The following is a 26885-nucleotide window of genomic DNA, read 5'->3' on the forward strand; positions in this document are numbered from 1 at the left end:
ACTCTCACAGACTCGCAGCACACACACTGGTCCTGTGCCCTCCTCTGCTGCCCCAGCCCACAGGGGGGTGGGGAAAAACCACAGGACAGGGCGGGATGAAAACACATAAACATTTACTTGTTCTCAAGGTGGTTTCAAGGTACTGGTGGGCAAAGGGTAGGAGGGGCGTCGTTTGCACAGCATCTTCGCTCAAAGAACTCTTCTTCCCTTCAACTGGAGTTGAAGGTGTTCCACATGCTGCTCCATCTGGATGGTGAGAGGGTGCTCTGATCCTAATTTTTTGTGGTAGTCTGAGGAGGGGTGGTAGAGGGGGAAGAGGTTACTTTTACATGCCACACACATTTCCGCAGTTTCTACCATCACAATATGGCAGGGTGCATAAGTGACCTGAGTCTCTGGGACCTTGCCCTGCCTCTCATGAGATGAGCCTGCTTGATCAGGACAAAGGTCCATCCATTCTAGCCTTGCGAGAAGCCTGCAAGTTGGACCTGAGGGCAGCAGAAACTCTGCTCACCTGTAACGATTCCCAGCAGCTGGTATTAAGCAACGTATGAGAAGCCCGCACCTCTGTAGGAACCTCACCCTCCATGATCGTGAGAATATAAAATGAACCTTGCTGCCGAATCAGGTCAGTGGCCCACCATGACTCCTCTTTTCCCCAGGACACGTCCTCTTTTTCAGGGGCAAAATTCGAGACAAATTGCATTCATTTGCTTTGAATGGCCACCCCAGTGTCATAGCATCCTATTTTTTTTTTATCTTCAAAATATGGCAACCCTAAATTCTAGTCCCACATCCTATTCTCACAGTGGCCAATCGGTGGTTCTGCTCCTACTTCCAGGGTTGTTTCCAGAAAGCAGTTATGGGAGGCAGGGCCAGTGCTTTATGCCATGAAAGCTTTCCTGTGGTGTCCTGCAGGGCTCCATCTTGTCCCCATGTAATCTAACATCTATAATTCCCCTCATACAGCTACAATTCTGAGAGCAAATCCCCTTTCCCAAGGAACCCTAGGCATTCCAGCTATCTGAGCAGAACTGAGGTCTCCTAACAACTCTTAGCAGCCTCAACAAACTGAAGTTCCCAGGATTCTTTGGGGGGAGCCACGACTGATTAACGTGGTATGCTGCTGCTTCAAATGTATGGTGCAGATGGGGTGTAAATTACAATGATCATTTCTGAATTTTTGTATCTATACATATACAGTGGTACCTCAGGTTACATACGCTTCAGGCTACATACGCTTCAGGTTACATACGCTTCAGGTCACAGACTCCGCTAACCCAGAAATAGTGCTTCAGGTTAAGAACTTTGCTTCAGGATGAGAACAGAAATCGCACGGCGGCAGCGGGAGGCCCCATTAGCTAAAGTGGTGCTTCAGGTTAAGAACAGTTTCAGGTTAAGTACGGACCTCCGGGATGAATTAAGTACTTAACCCGAGGTACCACTGTATATTAGTATGAACACATTTTACAGAAGTCCTCCCACTTTGGGGCAGGGGGACAACGTATAAGTGGTGGCTTGACTTCAAGAGGGAGATGTGTCCTTGTGATCACAAAAGCAGGCTAGACTTGCAGTATACAAGCCTTCTCCTCACCAAACAGGGTTTCCACTAAGATGTCAAACACTTCTTCCTCCATCACTTCCTGGAGTGGCATGGGCATCTGTGGAATGGGGAAGTGAGCAAGGGATTAGGGAGATACGTTTAAAGTACACACAGAACCCCTCAACCACCACCACCATCACTTCAAGCTGATATTCTGCTTACTTTTTAAATTCAACCATTTCCCCCCACCCCTTGTGATTTTTAAAAAATCTGAACATTTTAATAAGAACAATGGTTTTATAATTATTATAATTAAATGATTATGTATCATCATTGAATATTACATTTATTCATCTCCAGCTTTGTAAAGGGTCTTGAAGCGATTTATAATTGTAAAAAACATTCAAGTCCAATGTCCAAAAGGAACATTAAACAGAGGGCTCATCCAGACTTCCTTTTGTGTTGTGATTCTAGGCACAGGTCTGGGCTTTCTATGTCTGAATACCAGGGGTTGTGGGGGGGGGGGGTTTGATCCTGGTGCTTCCCCCGGGAAAATCCACATTTTGCTGCTGGATCAGAGCAAACGGCAGTCAAATTTGCAGCAGATTGCCATCTGCTCTGATTCAGCAGTAACGTGCGGGTTTTCCCAGACCAAGTGCTGGGACAAAAAAGGCCACTTGGATGCAGATCTGGAAAGCATGGAGCTGAGCTGTGCCTAGAAAGCACTGAGCAAAGGTACCTGTGGGTCAGCCTCCAGGGAAGAGGCAGGGAACCCTTTTCAACCCAAGATCCACATTACCATGTATTCAACGCCTTACAGGGGCCACATGGTACTGGTGGGTGGGGCCAGAGGCAGATGTTTACCTTTGTATACAGTAGGCTAGTGAAATGCACTGGTGTAGCAGGAGGCAAAATGTGGGTGGGGCACTGGATGCAACATTTATTTGTGTACAGCAAACTTTGTTGTTGTTGTTGTTTAGGTAAAGGTAAAGGGACCCCTGACCATTAGGTCCAGTCGTGGCCGACTCTGGGGTTGCGGCGCTCATCTCGTTTTATTGGCCGAAGGAGCTGGCGTACAGCTTCCGGGTCATGTGGCCAGCATGACTAAGCCACTTCTGGCGAACCAGAGCAGCGCACGGAAACGCCATTTACCTTCCCACTGGAGCAGTACCTATTTATCTACTTGCTCTTATCTACTTTGAGGTGCTTTCGAACTGCTAGGTTGGCAGGAGCAGGGACCAAGCAACGGGAGCTCACTTCGTCACGGGGATTCGAACTGCCAACCTTCTGATTGGCAAGTCCTAGGCTCCATGGTTTAACCCACAGCGCTACATCCCCCTTAAACAAAAAGCCAGAGGTTCCCAAAAACACACACCTCTCTGTTTATGACAACAATAAGAAGATGAGGAAAATAACAAAGAGAAGATTGAACAGAACTGTGAATACTATTTGGACAGAACTGTGAACATCAAAGCAGCAGCAAGAGAGATGTTTGGATCCCTTTCTGAGCTCGAAGCATGGGTACCCCCAACAAAAATTTAAAAATTTGGGTGTGTAATTTGGAATTAATGTGATTTGATTGGCTTGTTAATAAAAATTATATTAAAAACCCCCCCCACACCTCTCTGTTTACCATCCAGGCAAGCAAGAAGGCATTGTTTCAGACAGGCGACGGTACTCTAACAGAGCGCAACACAAGACTGGAGAATGCTGAGGGCTTGATAGAAAGGCCTGGGCCTGAGGTTCCCCAGCTCTGCTCTAAGGGAAGCATTCAAAGTGTTTTGAGGCCTATACTTCTCATCAATAAATAACACCACCCAAAAGTGAAGTGGTGAAATCACAGGTCACGGCGTTCCTTGCGATACAACTGAAAGGTCGAATTGTTGAAAGAGGCTTACAGCTATTTTTGTGTCCCGCTCATGTTTCAGTAGCCTTTGCTTGTACATTTTATCCTAGGATGAAAGGAAAAGGACCAGTCAGTTACGGATTGGCAGCTTTCCCCCTTTTCAAAGCCATGCATCAGTACCCAAAGATTCCAATCCCTACATTATGAATGAATGAATGAATGAATGAATAAATAAATATTCATGAAAACCCACCAGCATTTTAGTATGGAATTCTTCCAATAAACACATTTCTATATGCAGTTTGGACTAATGCACACGTTTGTACAAACAATTTCTCTCCATCTAATGCATTCTTGTATGTCTTCCTTTTCATGAATACATTTGTTTGTACACTGACTTTCCCCTAATAGAAGCATTTTTTTGCAAACAGTGGTCCGAGAATTGCACTGCAAAAATTCAGGTAAGCTCAAGCTTTGAAGGATATCCGTGCTTCGGTTCCCATATTGTTCTCAGAAACAGCAAATTGGATAGATTTACATTTAAACACTTGATCTTAGCCAAAAGGCCGAGCTGGTGGGCCCCCCGTTAGCCTCCCTGTTCACATATATAGATAGAACTGCACAGATTCCATACGACTGGGGGACTTCCATCATTATTCCCATTAACAAAAAAGGCCTGAGGGATGATCCCTCCAACTATAGACCTATAAGCCTCTTGAATATAATAAGCAAATTATATGCTAAACACCTCAGCGAGAAACTGTGCGAATGGATAGAAAGAGCGAAGATTCTTGACGATGCACAGGCGGGATTCAGAAAGGGGAGATCCACAATGGATCACTGCTTGACCTTACAGCACCTAGCTGAGAAATACACGCTGCATCATAATCACCACCTATTTGCAGCATTTGTAGATTTTAAAGCAGCCTTTGACTCCATCTCAAGACCCCACTCTGGGACAAACTCAATAAATCATCCATAGACCGACGTCTCCTGCTACTAATATCCAAATTGTACAACAACACACGACTTCGTATAAGATGTAGCCAAGAAGGTCAACTCTCTAACTTCATTAGAACAACAAAGGGAGTTAAACAAGGATGCATCTTGGCCCCCTTTTTGTTCAACATCTATATAAACTCCCTAACAGACCACCTACAAGGAGCGGATATACACGCCCCAAAATTAGCAGACAAAAAACTGCCTATTCTACTCTATGCAGACGATGCAGTTATACTGTCCCAGACTCAGAAGGGCCTTAAAAGAGCTCTTAACAGCTTATCCCAATATTGTAGAGAAGAGAAACTAGTAGTGAACTACCAAAAAACAAAAATCGTGGTTTTCTCTAACAAAAGAAAAATATACAAAAAAATTAGACAATCAGGAGATTGAACAAGTGACATGCTTTAAATACCTAGGAGTAATATTCCAAGCATCAAGGAAGAAGACTGCCCACATAAATTACAGTTCCTCTACAGCACAAAAAAGTACAACAGCAATTCTAAGATACCATCGTACTATGGGAGGAAATTTTATTGCTGCCACAATTAAACTATTCGCTGCAAAACCAACAGCACAAATACTATACGGCGCACCACTCGTCGCCCTTTCCAATCTAGACCCATACGAAAAGATACAATCAGGTTTCCTCAGATCACTCCTCCAAACACCTAAATGCGTCCCAAACGCCGCCCTACGACTGGAAGCGGGCTTATACAGTATCAAAACCAAGGTATGGATAAGAACCTTATGCACTTGGATAAGACTCAACAACTTGCCGGTTGGACTACTTTCCCTGATGCTCCTTGATAAATTCCAATCTAGTTGGTTGAAGGGCACTCTCAGAAAATTGGCCACATATGGTCTCTCCCCAGAGTATTTATTAAGTCTAGAAAGGGGAAGGGCCAAGAACATAATTAAATAAAGACTCAGGGACATTGAAGTCGAAAATGACTTTAGTCAACTTCCGATAACTCATAAACTCCTATTCGATTCCCAAAGCCCCCATGTAGCAAACTATCTCAAAGTTTTACATAATGCTAAACACCGATGGGCATTTACCAGGGCCCGCTTTAACGCTCTCCCTTCAGCTCTTCTAGAGGGAAGATACAACAAAATACCGTTCGAACAAAGATTATGTCCCTGTAACAGCAACGAAATTGAAACCATCGGGCATGTCATCTTATACTGCCCATTATATCGAGACTCAAGAAAAGAGCTGATCGAGCCGATTCTGAGGAAAATACCTCGTAGCACAGACGACACCTATATCAGACACCTCTTAGCTGACAAAGACCCCGAAATCAACAGGCCTGTGGCGAAGTACTGTTACATTGCAACAAGAATAAGATGAGCAACGATGACAGCAACGGAGTTCAAATTGCAAACATCGAAGGAACGATAATAAACAGTAGTGACATTTGAATTGAATCCTTAAAACCTTAAAAGTCGAAACCTGGTCATAAACATAAGTTCCAATTCTTTTGATCTGGCCATATCTCCACTGTTATCTGTAGTACAATAGTACTTATATTGCCATATTTTATTTTATTTTATAAACTGCTTGCTGGTCATTGACCGTATTAAAGATATTTGATTTTTGATTTACATTTAAACAAAATCAAATTTCTCCCCCATCTTTCCTCCCCACCTTGAATCTGGATGACAGATTTTGCCACCTGAGGAAGAAAACCCAACTGTGGCCTTCCCCAATGGTGTTAAATATTGAATCTGCTACCAGTGAGCGGCCTCTGTTAACAAGGGTTGTCTGTTTAAGAGCACAGTCCATCTTTTTCCCCTTCCCTCGAGAGGAACCCATTGCTACATTGTCTTAGCTGCATCTACACACACCTGAGTAAGCTGGCCCACGTGATACCCATGTTGGTGGGCCATCTTCCAGTGGCTTATTTTTTGCCCCATGTTCCAGACAGAGCTTCCTGTGTGAAGTGAGGAAACAAGACGTAAGAAGCTGAACATAGGGTAAGGACGGGGAAGCATGTCCATTTTGGTTTCTCATTATTCCAGTCTTAAGCTGAGCTCTCCACATTCTCCTCATCAGTTCACCAACTACGGTAGTTTTTTTTAAGTCATCCTGAAAATCCACCAGCGTTTTTAGTGTGGATGTCTCCTAATATACGCAATTCCCACGCAAACTCCAAATTTCCATAATAGGACATACTCAGTCATGAAACTCACTGGGTGATCTTGGGGCCAGCCACAGTCTTTCAGCCTAATCTACTTCACAGGGTTGCTGTGAGAATGAAATGGGGAGGAAAATAACCATTTATGCCACTTTGAGCTCCTCAGAAGAAAAGTGGCATATAAATGCACACATGACCTTAGGATATGCATTTCTCTCAATTCCATCAAAATCAGGGGCATGGTTGCTGGTGACAATAAAGGGAGTCTTTTCTGTGGCTGCTCCCAGATTGTGGAATTTCTGCCCAAGAGCAGCTAGACTGATTCTCTCTCTGTTATCTTTCACCAGCAGGCTAAGACCTTCCTGTTCAGACAAGCTTTTGAAAACTAAGATGCAGACAATAGTGATCACTAGGTTGCTGTAAGCCGCCCAGAGTGGGGTATAAATATAATAATTGATGGGGAAGAAGAAGAAGAAGAGGAAGAGGAGGAGGAAGAATATTGCTTCCAGGGCAATCTATCTTTTATTTGCTGGTTCTAAATGTGCTTTGTTGTATTTCAAGTAATGTTTTTAACTCGTTTGTTTTCATTAATTTGTATAAAGTGTTAAGATGCTGAATCCCAACTTGGGAGAAAGGCAGGATATAAATACCTTAAATAAATAAAATTAAATAATTATTTGACTGGGGGTCTGCATGGCAAAATTCAGAATGCAGAAGGATGGGTGAATTTGGGTTCATCTATTGCTTCAAATTCAGGACGAATGTGCCCTAAAGCACTGGTAGATTTTCAGGAGAAGTCTGGGAGGGGGAGGGGCAGGCCCATTCACTTATCTAGGAGCCCTTCTCAGTGGCAGAGCAAGCCAATCGGGAGTCTGGGGTGGCACACGTGCCTTGTGCCAGGGGCAGGGCCAGCTGCCTGCGGGGCGGGGCAAGCTGGGGCAGGATGCTCCGTGGGGCCTCCAAGGAGTCTGCCTGCCTCCTCCCACTCAGCCACTCTACAGCTGAGGGGGAGGTGGTGGGTGGACCATTTGGGGCAGAGCGGAGCCTTCAGGTGCCCAAGCCACCATGTCACTCCCAGGAGAGATGCATGGCTCGGGCACGCTGCAGGCCCTGCAGTGAGTGTCGCCCAGCATTTTGTCACCCTCCTCAGTGCTGACACCCGGGACGGTCCGCCTCTACCACACACCCCTTCCTCCGCCCCTGGTCCTTCTCCCACTCCAGTGATACAACCTCACCTACAGTTGAAGACAAGGAGTCACCCTTCTGTGTGCCATCCTTTGCAGCTGCTTCAGCCTGTTGGGCAGGAGTTTAAGAGTTTAGAAGCAAGAAGAAGGGGTAAAGAAATCTGTTAACTAAAAATCACTATATAGGTAGGGCTGCCATACATCCAGGTTTCCCTGGACATATCCAGGATTCATCCATCAGAAACAGCATTCAAGCAGAATTTTCAAAAATTGATAAAATGTCTGGGAAAACATGGGCATATGGCAATCCATGTTGGAAGTTTTTTTTTTTTTTTTGGTTAATATCCTTAAAAATAGCTGGAAAATGTCAAGTTTTCTGGAGATTTTGCAACAACTCAATAGCTCAACAACTGCAATACCTCGACAACTTCTGTGTCTGAATTTTCAGTTTTTGAAATATGGTGACCCTAATCCAGGTCAAGGCAGACCAACATCAAAAAGACAACAACATTTAGCATTTGCACTAGTTCACTCATAATGTTCAAAAGACTTCACAGGTCTTACCTGCAGCGTGATATTTCCAAGAACCATAGAAGACAGGTCAGTATGATTAGCCCCACATTGCGGGGTGAGGGATGGCTGACCCAATAAGGCCACTGTCCTAGCTCTCACTGCTGGCTGAAGGACTCTGACTCAAGTTTCTGCTTCTGCCAAATTATTTAATACAGAAAATTGAACGATACATAGGCAGGGCAGGGGTTAAAGGTACAGCAGGCATGGGCGTAGCCAGGGGGAGCAACTGCCCCCCATCAAGTAAATAAAAAAAAGACTTAACTAAAAGTAGAAATTGTAGGAAGATTTTGACATTTTCCTGAGCACTTGGGCCAAAAGAAAGTAATTTAAAACAACTGTTACTGAGACATTTCATTCTAAATCTGCTAGGCAGACAGAAGATGATGACAGGTGGGTGTCCTGCCCAGCAACATACTGTAAATCCTGACTACACCCATGACAGCAGGTGAATTGTGAGCTGAGATGGATGTTGAGCCAACAAACGATCTGCCCCCTGTCTCTTTCCTTTGAAGAGCGAGGCAGGTCCCAAGCTTCAATGTGGCAAGCTTTTGAGCACTGGCATCATGTGCTGATGATCATCTGTCCCCAGCAGCTGTCTCTAAAGGGCTTTGAAAATGGTTCAGTATATTGAAGTATATGCTGCAATTGCCTCAACCCGTGCCTGCTGGGTTCATTGCCACCTCCTTCAGTTAGGAAGAGGCAGCAGTGGATGCCACATGGCTTGCATTAAAACTCAGCATGCTCAGAGAGGGACCACTATTGATCCCGGTCCTTCACCTCCTATGCAGCTGGCTTGGTCTATAGCAGGGCAGAGCGGTCTTTCCTATTGGGCTTACTGGTGCGTTGCGCCAGGGTGCTGGCCTCTCAGGGGCGCCCCAGCGAGTGGGGGAGCTGTGCGGCTTTGCCAGAGGCCTCCCCTTTCCCTGCACCCCCGCTAGCTATGCCCTGTCAACCATATGGCTGGCAGGTGTGCAGCTTCCTTCCCAAGCCTCCGCAGGAGGAGAGCGATCTCCGCAGAGGCTTGGGGAAAGGTTGACAACTCTGGGAAAGGGGGGGCCAAAGGGATCTTTGAACCACAGCGCTGGATATGCTTAAGACGGCCCTGTAGCAGGGATCCCCAAACTTTGGTCTCCAGCTGTTTTTGGACTACAACTCCCATCACCCCTAGCTAGCAGGACCAGTGGTCAGGGATGATGGGAATCGTAGTCCAAAAACAGCTGGAGACCAAAGTTTGGGAAACCCAGAGCTAGGCCAACCAGTATTTTGACTTGGTAGAAGATAGTCTCCTATGTTCCTGCCATATAAGGACCCCTTCAAGGCTGGCAAAAGCCCTCAAGGATGCCAGCCAAGATGTACCTTTGGTCTGATCCAGTCTTCTCTTCTGTTTACATGCTACACCAGGCTTGCCAAGAAGGGCCACAGATAACCATCCTACCAGCAAGATTTTCATGGGATTGGTGGCCACAGGAAATGCCTAGCGTCACACTCTCTGGAGGCTGGGTCCAAGCAGCAGGTGGACAGCCCTCCTGAATACCAAAGGCTTACAGTTCTCTACACTCCCTACCTTCCTTTGTCCTTCAGGAGAGGTCTCAAAGGGCACTGTCTTGCTACTGCAGGAAATGATGAAGGTGGGGGAGGAGAAAGATAGATCCAGGGTTAGAGTTGACAGGCTGTAGGAGAAGGTTCATAGATTATGGGGAGAAGGGAGGCAAAGCCACTTTTTGGTCAATGTTGTGGTGCTAGAGCACTTGCTCAGCATGCAGAAGATCCCAGGTTCATTCCCCAGCATCTCCAGGTAGGACTGGGAGAGACCCTCACCTGAAACCCTGGAGAGGCAATTGTAGGCAATATTGCACTAGATGGACCAACAGTGAGGGCCAACGGGGCAGTTGTTTGTTATTTATTCATTAAATTTGTGTACCACCCTTCGTCTGTGGATCTCAGGACTCCTCTCTGTCTGAGTCTGCGCTCATACTGCGACTCTCAGCCTCTAACCCCATCCTGGAAGGCCCTCCTCCTCCTGACACCACCCCCAATCGCTCAAACCATCTGCTTCTGGCACCTCCCAGCTCATCCCTTCCCCGACTGCTCCCCAGTGTTCCCCAGTGTCCTTCCCCACTCTTCCTCATCCAGCCAGTCCTTGACACTTGAGGAGTTCCCCCTCCCTGTGCTTTTTGGCAACACTGGCTGGGGCATCTCTGCCACAAATCTGAAAGTAGGCACAGCATTCCAAGGTCACCCTCACTTGGATTCATACCTTGAAGAATGGAGGTCTGCCTTCCTTGACTCTTCCTTTTCTTCCTGCAGTGACATTTATAGATTAGAGGGTGACTCTCCAGAAAAAAAAAAAGTAATTTAGTCAAGGCAAGACTTTGGGAGCAGGAGGGGTCTCCCCTCCAAAGGGCTGGCTTATCGTATTTTGAAGTGAATGAAGCAATACACGCACAATATAAAGCAGAGGTGGCGAACCTGGTGCCCCCCCCCCCGGAGTTTGCTGGACTACAACTCCCATCTTCCCTGACAATTGGCCAGGCTGGCGGGAGCTGATGGGAGTTGGGTGTTCAATGATATCTGGAGGGCCACAGTTTAGCCAACATGGGGCTCATAAGACCATAAAAGCACAGAATCTAATATTAGCCAACTGCACCACTCATCTCTATCCCAACCCATGGATAATTTGGGCAAAAAAAGAAGTAAAGACTTGATACCATGGAATCAAAGAGTTGGAAGGGACCCTGAGGATCATCAAGTCCAACCCCCTACAATGCAGAAATACGCAGCTGTCCCATACGGGGATCGAACCTGCAACCACACTCTAACCAACTAAGCTATCCAGGCATATTCCCTTACACTCTTTCTCCCTGTCTGCCACCCAACACATCTTAAAGAGATGGAGGGTTCAGGTAAGCGCCTTGGAAAACTACAACTATTGACCTTCAAAGTGCCTCCCCTCACCCCCACCCCCCCCGGCCAGCAATCCAAATATGCTGGGCAACCCACCATTCAGGGATGAAAGATAAACAAGAATAAGCGGCCTACCTCATCCTCAGATAAATCCTGGCTCAGGATCTGAGTTAACCTTTAAAACAGAGAGAAGGTCCTGTTCAGAGAAACATCCTATTTTCCAAGAGAAAACACACTGGGAAAGAGGTGGCCTACAACAGAAATTTGAGAAGATGGCTTGCCTCCTGTCTGTCAAGATACCTCATAATGTTCACTGGTTGCCTTTTCCTGGGTATTCTGGGCCATTCTTTTGAAATTGTGAATACCTTGACTCCAGCATCCATTTTCACAGATAAATGTATAGCTATCTGCTCTTTTGACAAGTCTGCTTGGAGAGTTATCAATACTTGTTATAGCAGTTTCACAAAGGGGAGTCTCATGAATAATGTGCTCCTTTTTGACTGGAGGAGTCTTGAGGCTGCCTAGGGGTCAGACATGGCTGCTTTATTGCTCTCTGTACTAGTTCAGTGCAAGTTTTACTGGTAAAAGTGTCATTTCACTAAGAAATTGGTGGATTCGCCAAGAAATAGGGCTAAGTGAAAATAACCACTGTAAATAGGCACATTTGGATACTAAGTTACCATTTAACTGAATCATGTTGCAAAGGCCATTTGCAGAAGGGCCCCGGGCGCTGGCAATCCACGCTACGCCACTGTCCTTCACTTCTGCCCCACAGCAATTCCACTGCCACTGTGCACCAAACTCACCGGGAGATGGGGCGCTTCCTCAAAATATTGCCGCTTGGCTTCTCCACCCCCGTGGTGGGGCGGGGAACTGATTGGCAACATGGCACTCAGGAATGCCCCAGCACTTGCTGAACTTGGCAGGGGCCTGGGCGCTGTTCAAAGCATTGTGGGTTGGCTTCTCACCATGGTTTTGGAAGATGATCAGTAGCACCATGTAGCGGAATGCTTCCCTCTTGGTGGCAGAAGTGATAGGGCAGGCAGAACACCACCTCTTTTACTTCCACCACCTGAGATGGGTTTCTTCAGTCCACCTCATGGGTGGGCTGACTCTGCTTATTCTGAACACATATGGGAGGGCCACAAGCTCCCTACCCCTGCCCTTTGTTCTTGCCAACAGTTCTGCACATTGCCATGGATTTGAAAGTACCCACAGTCTTCCAGAGAATTTCTGCTTTTGTACCTTGAGTCTTTCAGGGACAGCTGATGCCTCGTTTTCATTTGCTGCAATAACAGGGATACATTAGAAGGCACACTATGCTCCACCCAGAAACTGCTCCCTGCATCATCATCATCATCATCATCATCATCATCATCATCAAATTAAATTTATATCCTGCACTTCCTCCCAAAGAGTCTACAAACAATCACACACGCTCACAGGTAATACTTTCAAGGTTGCCAGGAACAGAAAGTTTCAAATGCCTGGGCAACCAGGAATGTTTTACAATTCCTCCCAAAAGTTACTAAAGAGAGAGGAGGGCATCCACAAATGGGGAACACACACTGAAAAGGCCCTGTCATGGGCCAATGCCCACTGGGCAGCACTCAGCGGTGAGGCAGCACCACCAGGGTATCCCTTCTGGTCATAGGGCCCAAGGTGGACGATATTGGGAAAGGCACTCTCTTTTGCTAGTACTCATATTTTTAATTGGGCCCCATAGTTCACTGGCATCCAGTGCATCATTTTCGGGGCTGGTGACAAAATGGTCCCACGGAACTGCCCCACTTGCCTATCTAACAGCTGCACCCTACACTAGCTGCAGCCTTCATATAGTCTCCAAGGGCAGCCCTGCACAGAGTGCATTACAGTAGTCCGGATAGGAGGCCAGCAGAGCATGATCAGCTGGGGCCAGTACCCAACTCTGTGAACATTCACTAAAGCCTTCAACTGTTTGGGATCTGAATCCTTGAAGGACTATCTCCCTTCCCATGAGCCTGTCCACACCTTGTCTGGTAATTAGGGTGGCCTTGCTCTCTGAGTCTCTGCTCCCGAAAATGTGGAAGGCAGGGAAATGCAGAGATGCATACTTTCTCTTCAGGGGCACCTAGGCTGTGGAACTCTCAGCTCCATGAGATATAGTACATTACTTTCCAAAGCACATTTAGGGATAATCTTTTTTGGACATGCTTTTTATGGGGGGGGGGGGAATGCTTTTTAGCAACTGATTTATCTGCAGTTAACTTTGGATAATATTGGCTGCTGATTTTATTTTATTTTATTTTAATGCTGCTTTCCTTCTGCAGGTTTTTGTTTCCTGGTTTTCCTGGTGTATGATGAGATTGTTTGAGGGTCTGAAAGTCCTACGCAGCATGGAAGGAGCAGGATACGAATTCTAAAACACACACACACACACATGCATCCCCCACCCACCACTTCCTGTCTCCCAAATCTCTCTATATTGTATTTTGCAACCTCCAGCTTGCAACCCCACTGTACCACTAAGTCACCATGTGACCATAAGGAATACCCCTGCTGGTCCAGAGCAAATGGTGGCCAAGTGGTGAAGATGCACCTATTTAGCTCTGGCCTTTGACACCTGTGTTTTCAGGACCCTCCTACACCTGCAACTGTCATTATTGTGTGTGCAGTGTATTTTTACTGAGTTTTTAAAAATCCTAAACATAAAATCAATGGCATAATAACAATAATTTTCATAACCAAGTCTGAAATTGTCTCATAATAAAGATGGAGGAGAAGGCAAAGAAAAACAAAGAACAATCACAAATGTAAAAAACCACAATCTTCAGGGATCATATCCAGTAAGAATAACAAAAGAAACCTGATTTATACTGCAGTTTTATGAAATGCGGGTACAAAAAATATATGAAAGGGTACGTAAAGAAAAAAATAACAAAACAAAAAGCTTCAGATTAACCACATTGACTGTTATTTGTTTTCAGAGTTTTTAATTCTGGATTTTAAATATTGTTTTAACTTGCCTTGGAAACTGATGGTTAATGGCAAGTAATAATGTTGTTGTTGTTGTTAGTCCTTCACCTGGCTTGCCTTCTTGATTTTTAAATGAAAAGGCAGAAGTGTCTGGTGCATATTGTGACTGGCAGGGCACAATGCACCCAGCCCATCAGTAGATAACACCAGAGCCAATGGCAGGCACTGACTGAGCTAACTAATTCTAGCTTTGACCCCCATCTTCCTCCTCCCTGATGGGTTATACAAGGAGCAACACTGAGACTAGGAAGGAAGAAGCTGACTGATGGAGCCACCTCCCATGGTCAGGTTCTAAGGAGGAAGGAAGGCAGGCAGGCAGGCAGGTGGGGACTGGCTGAGAAGTTGGTGGGGCAGGGCCTCATTCGCTCTACAGCATGTCAAGGGACCCCATGGTTCATGGTTGAGAGTGAAGAACAAAGATAAATTGAGATGCCTACCTGGGTGCTGGGCAGCTCGGAGCTGAGCAGTTTAGCTAACCTTTAAGAAAGAAAGTACCGTAAGTCCAGGTCAAAAATCTGTTTATGTTGCCCAAGAGCTTCCATCTCTATTGTGGCCAGTAGAGTTGTAGCAATTTCAAAAGTTCAGGGTCCCTACATGATAGTCACAGTCACGTCCCCTTCTAAAATGATACAACCTTCTAAGATTATACAGCAATGTTATAATCATACAATAATAATACATAGGGGTCCTTCTCCTAGATGGAGAGTGGAGTTCCATAGGGGTTTGCAGTGGCGTAGCGTGGGTTGTCAGCACCCGGGGCAAGGCAAGTAATTTGCGCCCCCTAACCCGTGGATTTGCGCCCCCTAACCTGTGGATTTGCGCCCCCTAGCCCTAACCCCCAGATGTTGCGCCCGGTGCGGCCGGCCCCCCCTGCACCCCCCACGCTACGCCACTGGGGGTTTGGATGCCTCCTTCCAGCAACTCCTGCAGCCAAGCTGGTGCCAAATGTATTGATTTGCTTTGCTTTGGAAAATATCAGCGTGGCCAAGAGAGAGGTCTTGTTGTCTGGGTGGTCCAGGACCTCCATACACACTGCCAAGGCTCGTGCCCCAGAGAGAACAAATAGGGATATAGTGCAATGATTCATGTGTTGTCTTTAAGCTAGTTCTACTATTTTCTGGGCACACATTCACGCAATGGTTGTGCTCCAGTATCTTCTTTTGGAGTGAATTAAGTTGACTTAAGTTGTGTTTCCCTTGAAGTTCCATGGTATGTAACAGAACCTGCACACCATTCTCTGGGAACCAAAGCACCTTGGGATGTCAGTCTTCCTAAATGCTTAGATTTGGAGCCTATATAGAACGATTCTTCCCCAGTGTCCTTCCCACGGCACCTTCTCCAGTGGAGCCAATTCTCAGTTGCTGACTCTCTGTCAGGGAACTGCCATCGGAGCTGGAGGCGGAGAGAAGGCTCCAGAGGGATGCCGGAGAGGGTCCCAGCAGGGAGAGAGGCAGCCCATCCGCTGGGGAAGGAAATCAGCGTAACACCAGTGGAGAAGGGGGGCAGATGGGGGAATCGGAGAGGTGGCTCCAGGACTCCTCGCCGGAGACCAGCGGAGAGAGCACGGGGACTCCGCCGCCCACACCCACCCTGCGCAGAAGACTTCCACGCAGGGAGAATAGGAGAAGACTGGGTGTCAAACAGCTCTTATGCTGGAAGAGGTTCAAGAAACGCCCACTGACGGATTCTGCCAGCGACTGAGGCAGCCACGAAACTTGAGGCTGTCCAGACAGAAAGGGTTCAACCAGGTAACCTAGCCAGGAGTGGCGGCAACTTACGCACGAGCAACCCCTAGAACCATTACACTCTCCTTTCACTCTGATTGGCTCCAATCAGCACAAAAAGTGATAAGACTGCTTTCCCAGTGACTAAGGAAGCTCCCCTTTCATGCTGATTGGGAGATACCACAGGGAGGCTTTGTTCTCCCCTAATGCTTTTGGCACCCCTCCCGCCCCAACAGATTTGAAAGTGGTTGTACCAGCCCATGATTATCCCAGTTTCATACCTTGGATGCATATTCTTTCTCTTATACTTTTCTGGCACGTCTGAAGCTTTCTGCAATAACGTTTATAGATTAGAAGGGACACTCTCGCAACGGTTAGCTCCACCCCACCCCTCACTGACAAAACCCACACAATTTGGCTCGCTGTCTGCTATGGCAAAATTTAAAGTAATGAATTGCATTATTCCACACCATTCCCGACGCATATTGGTTGTGGTGAACTGAAAACTATGACAGTGAATACCAATTGTATTATCTGTTTTGATTTCCATCCTGGATATGAAACAAGTAAGCAAACGTTGGCAATCTCCCCCCGCCCCCGTTTCTCTTTTCATTTGAGTTCTCTGACAGCCCAACCCCTCACTACACCCTGTCTGCTCCCTCAACCCCAGTGAATGCAGCACAGAGCCTTATGAGTGGCCCTCTTCTCAAACCTGCTCATCCCACTACAGCTTGTCCCTTATAAGTCCAGTATTGAGCTCCACTATGACCTTTGCTCCCCACACCCCAGAAAATCAGAGCACATTGGGCCTTGTTTGCACGTGACAATAAACTATGGTTTGCCTCAACATGTCTCTCCCCACTACCTTGGTTTATTTCCCATTTGCTGCTCATGGATTGCTTGGGGGGCAGGGGACAAAACATATGAAGGGGAAATGGTGGGGTCACTACCATCCAGAAGCACAGTTCACTGATGCACAGTCAAACGTCCCAGAATAAAATGTTTGACTGCAGGCCAAGAGGTTAAATGCAAAGGGATGGGGGATTATGTAGAGCAGCATTCCCCTCCATTAGGAAGGGAGGTTCTTTGAACCTATGAAAGAAGCAGGATAACGGGAACCCCAGAGCACTTAGTTACTGAGAGCCAGTGTGGCATAATGGTTAGAGTGTTGGCATAGGACATGGGAGAGCAGGGTTCGAATCCCCACTCAGCCATGAAGCTAACTGGGTAACCTTGGGGGCAACTCACCATCTTTTAGTCTAACCTAGCTCACAAGGTTGTTGTGAGGATGAAATGGGGAGGAGGAGAACAATGTACACCACCTTGAGAGCCTTGGAAGATAAAGGTGGTATATATATATATATATATATATATATATATGCAGGTTTTGGTGTCCTCGGGTGTCTTCCCGTGTAAAAGTTGGGGTGTCTAGGCGACGTTTCGACGAGGTCTCACTCGTCATCTTCAGGCTGGTGCTTTCGGCTTCTTGTTACTGGAACAGAGCAGGATCTCAGTGTTTGAGTTCCTATAAATACTGTTGAGGAGGTGTGGTGTATAGCCTCCAATGTTCTGGGCAGAGAGGAGGTTCCCAGGCTAGTGTGCCTTTTCTTCTTTTGTTCCTTAATTACTTGAGGGATATCTTGAGTGATTTCTTGAGTGATTTCCTGAATCCCACTTAGGTGGGTCATTAGGTGTGGATTAGTTGCTAAAGCCTTCGTGTCTTGAACTCTTGAACTTTGTGAAGAGTTTTTCTGAGAAGATGGCTGTACTGCAGTACAGCCATCTTCTCAGAAAAACTCTTCACAAAGTTCAAGAGTTCAAGACACGAAGGCTTTAGCAACTAATCCACACCTAATGACCCACCTAAGTGGGATTCAGGAAATCACTCAAGAAATCACTCAAGATATCCCTCAAGTAATTAAGGAACAAAAGAAGAAAAGGCACACTAGCCTGGGAACCTCCTCTCTGCCCAGAACATTGGAGGCTATACACCACACCTCCTCAACAGTATTTATAGGAACTCAAACACTGAGATCCTGCTCTGTTCCAGTAACAAGAAGCCGAAAGCACCAGCCTGAAGATGACGAGTGAGACCTCGTCGAAACGTCGCCTAGACACCCCAACTTTTACACGGGAAGACACCCGAGGACACCAAAACCTGCATTCCTGTACCCGTGAAAATCTACGAAAGCATATATATATATATATATATATATATATAAATAAATAAATAAATGTAAATAAATAATACTGAACCTATAAATGAGAGAAGCTTTTGATCTCAACATAGACAGATGCTCACCAGGTGTTTTGTTTTTAAAGAAGCAGGAACCTTAGGGATGGCGGGGGTAGTAAGTAAACCCTCAAATTATGGTCCAGGTTTGGACAACGTTGGAGAGCTTTTGCCTAGATAGAATGTCTCCTTGAACTAATACCTCCCACTTGCCTGGAGGGAGGACAGAGAGGGGTGTGTGAGTGTGTAGGTAGAAACTAGGCTACTGTACGAAGGAGCATTCTTTGCTCCACCCACTTTGGCCTCTAGCCCTGCTCACCTGTGGCATGTGGCCCCACAAAAATTGCTCAGAAGGGAAGACTGAAAAAGAAGTTCCCCACTTGTGTGTTAAGGAGATTGGCAGAGCCTCCAGGTCAGCCCCGGGCAACTCTACTGGCATCACTCCCTGACATTTAAAGGTGCTTTAGCTTAACAATCAACAGTGATGGAACAAATCAAGGTTTGAATGCACAGACCTACCAATTTCTTCTGGAAAGTAGGAAGATCCCGCATGATTCTCTGAGTTAACCTTGAAGAAAAAGAGACGGCTCAGGTTAAAGTCACATCTTGTTGCTTGGGGAAAAGTGGGGACTAGTCAGGTTGGGCCATCACTGTTAGGGGCAGGGTGCCTGGTGGGGCTGCCACCTGGGGGCTTCTGCTGCCTGAGGTAGCCACCTCAGGCTGCCTGGCTCTGGAGGCAGAACATAGCCATTGTGGCTGGTAGCCCTTGATAGCCTTACTCTCCATGAATTTGCCTAATCCCCTTTTAAAGCCATCCAAATTGGTGGCCATCACTGCCTGTCAAGGGAGAGAATTCTATATAACTATGCGCTGTGGGGACTGCTTTATTTTGTCTGTCCTGAAACTTCCAACATTCAACTTCTTTGGGTTGCCCTGTTTTAGCCTTTTGTCATTTAGCCCCACCCATCTTGAGATTGCTTCAACTACCTTGGAATTTTGTGTGTGTGTGTGTGTGTGTGTGTGTGTGTGTGTAAAAAGCATTGATGAACTCCATAAGTGGTAGGTTCCTGATATGATAATCCCTGGTGGCAGGGGAGTTATCCCCAAAATTGTATTAGTGCTGACTTGCTAAAAGCCTGTAGCTGTGGAAACTGATCTGCTTCCCCTGGCACTGCTAATGGTTTGCCTTTTAAGGCTGTTTCAGGAAACATGGATGCTAACTGGAGGGAGGGCGAGACTGTGGGCCAGGATTAGTTTGCTCTGACCCTGCCTGATGGATGCAGGAAGGGAACTGCTTGTTGAGTGATGACCACATGGAATTTTAATTTGGGCATGTTTGTGTCTCCATGGTCAGAAGCAGGGTTAGTGGAGGATAGTCCATTAGGGCAAATGAGGCATTGCCCCACCAACCTCAGTCTACTCACAGCCAGGCCCCACCGGCCTGCCTCCTTACTTACAACCACTCTAGGTGGCAATGCCACCAGCCTCCTCTTCCTTAACTTCAGTTGCACTTGTGAAATTTAGCAGGGAGGACGAGGATGGAGACAAAACTAGAATTAGTTGGCTCCACCTGCCATTGGCCCTGGCGCTGCCACCTGTTGGGCTCCCTGTATTCCACCCTACCAGTCCCCAATGGGCAGGATCCATGACTGAGCACCCAATGGCCACCTTCCCGCAAACACTGCTGCGAATTTTTAATTCCAAATCAGAGGGAGTAGTAGTCCTTCCCCTTGTCCGGAGATCTCTTGGGTTTCCTGGGCAAAGTGAAGGGTGAGGCTCAGGCCCTCCTTTCAGAAGCTTGGCCTTAGATGGCCCCTGGATGGAGGCATGTGGCAAACTCAGGAGCTGCCTCTGGGGCTGTTGAGTGTCTGAAGCCACTGCCACTGTTGCTTTTTAGGGTGTGCAGTACTTGCCTCGCTCCAGGTGCTGGCAACCCACGCTACGCCACTGCCTAGATGGAGCAATTATCTGACTCAGTAGAATACAGTTTCCTACATTTCTATGTTCCTATACTCTGGGAGCTTCCAGACAGCCTGTTTATTGGGCATTTATCCTAGACTGTTTGCATGGAGATTAGACAATGCTGTCTATTTAATGAGCATTCTTTCCCATTTGTTTGTGCAAAGGTTAGACACCATTGCCTCAAAGCAACTGTTATTCCACACATGCCAGTGCACTTCTCTTATTTTAAAAAGTCCCGTCTTTGGGGGAACAAGATTTGTCACACAAGAGCTTCCAATTGCACAACCTGTTGCACATCCCAATTGCTGGGATGTGAATGCACCCCACCTGGAAACTAGAAAAGCTCTTGAAGCATTCTCTGTCCTATGTCAATCAGGTGAGTTAGTTATTGCACAGGGCTTGGGGTGTGTGTGGGGGGGTCTTACTTAGCAAAGTAACCAGGTGGTCCAAGTTCCTCCAGCGGTTTCTCTCCAATCTCTCTTATTTTCTGTAAATTGAAGTTTAAAAAGTTTTAAAAGCACACCCAATGTGCACTCTCAACCCAGCCTCTTATGAGAACCAGAGGGGATGGGGAACTCCACTTCTTGCCCAGCTTTCTTACCTCTTTGTGTTTAGCCCACAGGCTTCCAGCACTAGATGGTCTGAAGGAGCAGCAAAAAAAAAAAAAGGGGGGGGGTGGAGAAAAGAAGCAGAGTTCAGGTAATATAAAGTACTCAGGTTGTGTGTGGAAGGAGGCCAGTGGAAAGTCACCCACTTTGCATGCAAAAGGTCCCAGTTTCAATCCCTAATGAATCCCCAGGTAGGGTTGGGAAAGGCTTGCTGCCTGAAACTCTGGAGAGCCACAGTCAGTCACTCTAGACCAGGCATGGCCAAACTTGGCCCTCCAGCTGTTTTGGGACTACAACTCCCATCATCCCTAGCTAACAGGGCCAGTGGTCATGGATTATGGGAATTGTAGTCCCAAAACATCTGGAGGGCCAAGTTTGGCCATGCCTGCTCAAGACAATACTGCGTTAGATGAACCCAGTGGTCTGACATGGTAACAGGTAGCTTCCTAGAACTTAAGAACTGCATTTTAAGGGCAGTGCTGCAGATCAGCAGCAAGAGCACCTGTTTTGCATGCAAAGGATCCCAGGTTTAACAACAACAACAGCAGCCCATCCATCTGGCAGGGGTTCCCCACCCATTCAGTGTTGCCACCTCCAGGTAATACAGTAGCTGTCAAACGGCTTGGCTCCCAAACAAATCGGTTCCCGAACACTGAAAACCCAGGAGTGTTCCGGTTTGCGAACATTTTTTGGAAGCCAAATGTGTGACTCAGCTTCCGACTGAGTGTAGGAAGCTCCTTGGTTTTCGAATGGTTACAAGAGTCGATGGGACTCCTGGAACAGATTAAACTTGACAACCAAGGTACCACTGTACTGGTAATATAAGAATTAGGAATTCAAGGTGTATATTTTTTATTTTAATAATGTTGCAGTGTTTTGCTTTTTGTTAGAATGCATGAAAGAAAAGGTTTGCTTTCTGTGCGAGGGTTTTGTGGGCCTGCATTTCACAACCCTATGCTCTTTAGGTCATAAGCAAGAAATCTTATCTAGACCTGTGAGCCCTGAGAGTGGCACAAACACAAGGTCCCCCAGGATGTTATTCTAAGTCTACCACGTGTTAATCAAAAATCCTTGAAGTTTCCTGAAAGATAGAAGGAGGAACGTCAATAGAGACGGATCATGAGCTAGGTTGCCAGGGTAACGTGTGACGTCCCAAACCTAAAATGGTCAAATGACCTAGGCATTTCTGGTCATCACAAGGTAATTAGGGGGTGAAGCTGATGGAATGGAGCCATATGTGTTTTGCTTTTCATGACCTGTAGCCCTTCCTGACATAGGTTTGAGAATGTTTAGATGTTTTATGATTCTTTGCTTGCTGTGTTTGAACTACCATATAAGGTTTTGTTCTGATGTGCCTTGGGACAGACCTTTTTAACTGGCTCTGTCCTATTGCAATAGAAATAAACACAGGGTCCCTCGTGGATGATGGACTTGAATTAGTTTCCTTGGTTCCATGGTTCATTTAAAAGGTGGTACCTCACCTAGGAAGGCAAGCGGGTGGCGCTGTGGGTTAAACCACAGAGCCTAGGGCTTGCCGATCAGAAGGCTGGCGGTTCGAATCCCCGGGATGGGGTGAGCTCCCGTTGCTCGGTCCCTGCTCCTGCCAACCTAGCAGTTCGAAAGCACGTCAAAGTGCAAGTAGATAAATAGGTACCGCTCCAGCGGGAAGGTAAACCAGGGAAAGTGGAAGAGCAAAGGCAAAACCACTCGGACCTGTGCCTAGAGAGTCCACTTGGGATAAGCAGAAGTGTGGACGAGCCCTAAGTCATGGTTTGGCTAAGTGTTGTATCTAAGCCTGTGGTTTGTCTTGCGCCAGACAGATCACAAGCTGGGACCAAGGTTTGTTCTATGGCATATCACTTGTGGTTTGTTAGTTTGGGGGAGAAAAATGATGACTCCAGCCGGCCTCAGGAAGTGTGGCAACTGTAGCACTGGGGGTGGGGGGAAGAAGTTGCAATCTTTACTCCGGGAACTTGCCTGTTTGCTAGTGCTAAGCCCTTCGTTGCTTTGCTTCCATTCTCATTTGGGAGTAGGCCATTATTATTTTGAAATTTATTCCAAGCCAAGCATCACTTTGATTTTTCAGTGTAGGAGGCAGAAAATATCTGAGACTCCCAGCACTGCAGGCAGGGGGCAGGTGTGTGTGTGTGTGTGTGTGTGTGTGCATGCACTATGCGGCGATGCTAATCTCTACATGTGGGACAGGTTGAGGCAAGCTGGTGCTTTTGGGGGAGGGTTCTCTTACCCCTCCTCCTTCTTCTTCATCATCTCCTCTTTGCTTGATAAAGAGCCTTCTTTCCATCTGACCCTCTCTGAGGATTCCTCTGCTTCAGCCTGTGGTGATTCGCTGTCCCTGCTTTCCTGGGTCTCAGTGTCCTCAGTTTCCTCCTGGGTGTTCTCTTCTTCCGTTCCCTGCTTGGACATCTCCCTCACCCTGGCTTTCCCTGCTTCATCCCATGATGAGGAAGGCTCACTTTCTGCCTTGGACCTTCTCTTTGCCAAGGCTTTTCCTACTTCACGCTGAGGTGATTCACGCTCCGTATCAGCCTTGGACTTTGTCTGGGCTTTCTCTACTTCATTCTGCAATTTTAGGCCTCCCTTCCTTCCCTTGGACTTCTCTGTCGCCTTGCCTTTCTGTACTTCATCTTGAAATGCTGGACTTTCCGCCTCCTCCTGCTTCTCAGTTAAGAGCTTCGCCAATTCGCCCTGCAGTACATTATCCACTTCTTTCCTGAGTGCCTTCTCCTCTTCTGTTAGCTTCTCTGTACCAGCCTGTAATGTCAGTTAGGGGGAGAAATTCATTTCAGTTCACATTTCAAGGCAAACCTTCCTAATCTGCACTTTTTGAAACAATACACAAACTGAAACACAGCCATCCTTCAGAATTTGCACTTCTCCACTTTTTGAATCTTGAAGAAGAAGAAGAAGAAGGAGGAGGAGGAGGAGGAGGAAGAAGAAGAAGGAGGAGGAAGAAGGAGGAGGAGGAGGAGGAGGAGGAGGAGGAGGAAGAAGGAAGAAGGAGGAAGAGGAGGAGGAGGAGGAGGAGGAAGAAGGAGGAAGAAGAAGAAGGAGGAGGAGGAGGAGGAAGGAAGAAGAAGAAGGAGGAGGAGGAGGAGGAGAACGGGAGGAAGAAGAAGAAGGAGGAAGAAGAAGGAGGAGGAGGAGGAGAACGGGAGGAAGAAGAAGAAGGAGGAAGAAGAAGAAGAAGAAGAAGAAGAAGAAGAAGAAGAAGAAGAAGAAGAAGAAGAAGAATCGGCTCTTGGAGATGCTGGGGGGGTGTTGCTGATTTTTTTGTTTTTGGGGGGGAGGCTATGCCACTGCCACCTTCCCCCTGGGGGGGAAAGAAAGAAAGAAAGAAAGAAAGAGTTGAAGTTTAAGTTGAAAAATGTGTCCTTTCTCTTTGTTTTTGGTAGTTTACAAAAAAAAAACCCCACCTAAACAACTTTGGTTAAAATATTTAAAAAAAGCTCAATAATTTCAGAACTTTGGGGGTGCCGGGAATTTTACTTTTTGAAATATGGCCTATTTTCAATAGAAGATTTTTCTTCAAGAAGCTTAGGAATAACCTGAATACAACGCTCAAATCAAGTTCTTTTTAAGGGGAAGACAAAAAAAGGAATCAATGCCTAACCCCACCAGTTCCAATTACCTGTTCTGTCGTGCCTGTAGTAGGCTTCTTCGCTTTCCTGCTGCTTCTATCCATTAGGAAGCCTCTTGGGGGTGTGGGGAGAGAAAAAGAGAGAGATGAGGACCTTCCGTTTTGACCTATGCCCATTTCCAGTGGGTTCTGCCATAGGCCTTCATTCCCTTTCTACCAAACATTTTACTTCTGTGGTCCCCTCAATTTGACATGGTTTGCCCAGCCACCTTTTTGGGCCAGTGGACATTTTGAGAAAGTGCCGTGGGTACCAGTCCCAAAATGGCTCCTCTCTCTATGTGGCATAACACAAAATGGCTGCCTTTGGGAGTATGGCATAATAACCAATTGGCTATTCCTCCTGAGAGACCCCCACACGCAACATGGACAGGATTGGGTTGCTTTTGGGCAATTCCTCCTGAGTAAATCCACCAAAAGGGAGGAGTGGGCAAAGTCTTTACAAACCCAACGGAGAGGGGTTCTCACATTTCAGATTTACGAGGCCCAGGACCAATCACAAAATGTCGTTGTGGGCCAAAGCCAGCCACAAAATGGCGACAGATGGAGGCAGAGTTTGGCAGAATCTGCAGGCAGTTTCCTCACTTCTTTTTTTTACTGACACTAAACTTATCTTTGGGAATTACTAAATTCTTTGCCGTGGCATTTTCCTTGCGGCAAGGAGTTTCGTAGCTCAGTTTCCCTCAGCCTAAGTACAAAAGGTGTTTGGGTGGTTTTTTTAAAAGCTCTTTAGACGCTTTGGGCCCTTTCAAGCTTAAATATTCTTATTGCTGGGAAAACATCTTCACCTCTCTCACCTCCACCCCTGTGGGGTAGAACAGGACTTGAAAAGACTGCCTCTTCTTCTCCAACAAGAAAAAGAACAGGTCCTTTACAATATGGCGAACGCCACACAAGAGAGCCATTCAGCGCCATGGCAACAGAGAACAACAGATCCTTCCCGGGTTCCAGTCGTCTTCCTTCCCTCCTTTGCAGTTGCTGGTTTCTATTTTAAATTATACAGGGCTCTTGTTCCTCTCATAGCACCCAAACACAGGTTGTGCGTACACACTGTGCCTTTAAAGCACATGCGAAGCACATCATTTCTCTCAAATAATTCTGTCCTTTACTCCACACAATTCACGGCAACCTTTTAACAAACTACAGTGCCAAGGATTCTTTCGGGAGGGAGGGAATGTGCTTTGAATGTTCTTTAATGGAATAGCGCGTACCCAGAGACGCAGAGACATTTCAGGACTTGGAGCAGGCGTTGGTGCCCACCAGGACTTCCTATAGCGCCTGCAAAGGTTTCAGGAAATCGGCCCTAAAAAATCTATAGAACATATCCCTGCTCAATTCCCTGTTGACACAAAGGTCACATTCACACCATACATTTACAGCACTATTACACCACTTTAACTAAGCACAATTCCTGGGATTGTTAAGGTGTTGTAGTAGCAATTTAAATATATGCTGTGCATCAGATCTCACTCAGCCTCTCCTATATTGAACACCCCCCCTTAAACATGCCAATATTTCATTGCACACCCATCCCTAACAGGGCTGAGATTGCATACCCTCCAACATTTCTCCGATGAAAATAGGGGTCCTGTTTTTAAAATATAATATAATAAAAATAGTTAAAACCTCCACCCATATTACTGGGTCGCCCCAGCCACTCTGAGCAGCTTCCAACATATATAAAAGCATAATAAAACATTAAACGTTTAAACAGGGCTGTCTTCAGATGCCTTCTAAAGGTTATATAGTTATTTATTTCCTTGGCTCGGGGTTGCATAACTCCACACCCTCTAACATTTGTCCAATGAAAATAAGGACGTCCTAAGGAAAAGCAGGACATTCCGGGATCAAATCAGAAACCGGGACGGCTTTTGTAAATCTGGGACTATCTCTGGAAAACAGGGACACTTGGCGGGTCTGGGATTGTCCCCAGCCTAAAATCCTGGTACACAGGAGAAAAGGTAAGCTGCCTTAGATCACTGGGTTCATCTAACTGAATATTGCATACACTGCCTGGCACCAGCTCTGTCGAGTTTCAAACAGGGAGTCTGTTCTAGCCCTACCTGGAGATGCTGGGGATTGAACCTGGGATCCTCTGGCCTGCAAAGCAGATGCTCTCCCACTGAACTACAGCACATCCAATGTAGTGAACCACAACCAGAGTATGCAAATAACGCTATATTTAAAATGGAAACAGGATGCGGCAATTGCACTTCCTGTCCTACCCATCACAACTGTCCCCATCAATACAAAAATTTTTATTTCTCAGTTCCCTTTCATAAAGTGTGCTTTGCTCTCTCTCCTGGCGTCTGTAATGCCTGGCTGGCATCCCAGCTGTTGGGTTTTTTGAGTTTTTTTTGCATTACCTGGAAATTTCACTTAATCACCATCCTCCTTCCCTTTCCCACCCTTTTTGCAGATCATTAGAAAATCTATTAAATAGAACACGTGGCCCATTATACGCCCTTAGGGAATTCTGTTATTACTTTTTCTCAGCT

General features: G+C 46.4%; 1 protein-coding gene across 4 annotated transcripts; it reads right to left on the minus strand.

Moving 5' to 3' along the window:
• Positions 1–96: 96 nt before the first annotated feature.
• LOC310666985 (uncharacterized protein) lies at positions 97–26599 on the minus strand. 4 transcript variants are annotated; one of them, XM_083418579.1, is made up of 17 exons: positions 26451–26599; positions 24382–24445; positions 22978–23504; positions 20726–20765; positions 20550–20611; positions 18682–18730; positions 16211–16260; positions 14643–14682; positions 12436–12476; positions 11326–11365; positions 10544–10587; positions 9851–9896; positions 7765–7822; positions 6240–6325; positions 3442–3495; positions 1595–1661; positions 97–290 (listed from the first exon to the last, which is right to left on the minus strand). In XM_083418579.1, exons 2-17 carry the CDS (start codon positions 24433–24435, stop codon positions 190–192), a joined length of 1359 nt encoding a protein of 452 aa, XP_083274705.1. In that variant the 5' UTR covers positions 24436–24445; positions 26451–26599; the 3' UTR covers positions 97–189. The 4 variants fall into 4 exon arrangements, with proteins under 4 accessions (XP_083274705.1, XP_083274706.1, XP_083274703.1 ...); XM_083418580.1 differs by lacking the exon at positions 26451–26599 and adding an exon at positions 25599–25778; XM_083418577.1 differs by lacking the exon at positions 26451–26599 and adding an exon at positions 25185–25621 and having other exon boundaries at positions 24382–24443.
• Positions 26600–26885: the final 286 nt, after the last annotated feature.

This window comes from Podarcis tiliguerta (assembly GCF_965153285.1).
Source record: "Podarcis tiliguerta genome assembly, chromosome: 16".
Classification (NCBI taxonomy): domain Eukaryota; kingdom Metazoa; phylum Chordata; class Lepidosauria; order Squamata; family Lacertidae; genus Podarcis; species Podarcis tiliguerta.

Coding starts and splice junctions, on each gene's coding strand:
- LOC310666985 (XM_083418577.1), bottom strand. CDS start 25,302: ATGGCGCTGAATGGCTCTCTTGTGTGGCGTTCGCCATATTGTAAAGGA. Junction 24,444..25,184: donor TCTACCCCACAGGGGTGGAG/GTGAGAGAGGTG, acceptor CACCCCCAAGAG/GCTTCCTAATGGATAGAAGC. Junction 16,261..18,681: donor CTACTTTCCAGAAGAAATTG/GTAGGTCTGTGC, acceptor ACGTTATTGCAG/AAAGCTTCAGACGTGCCAGA.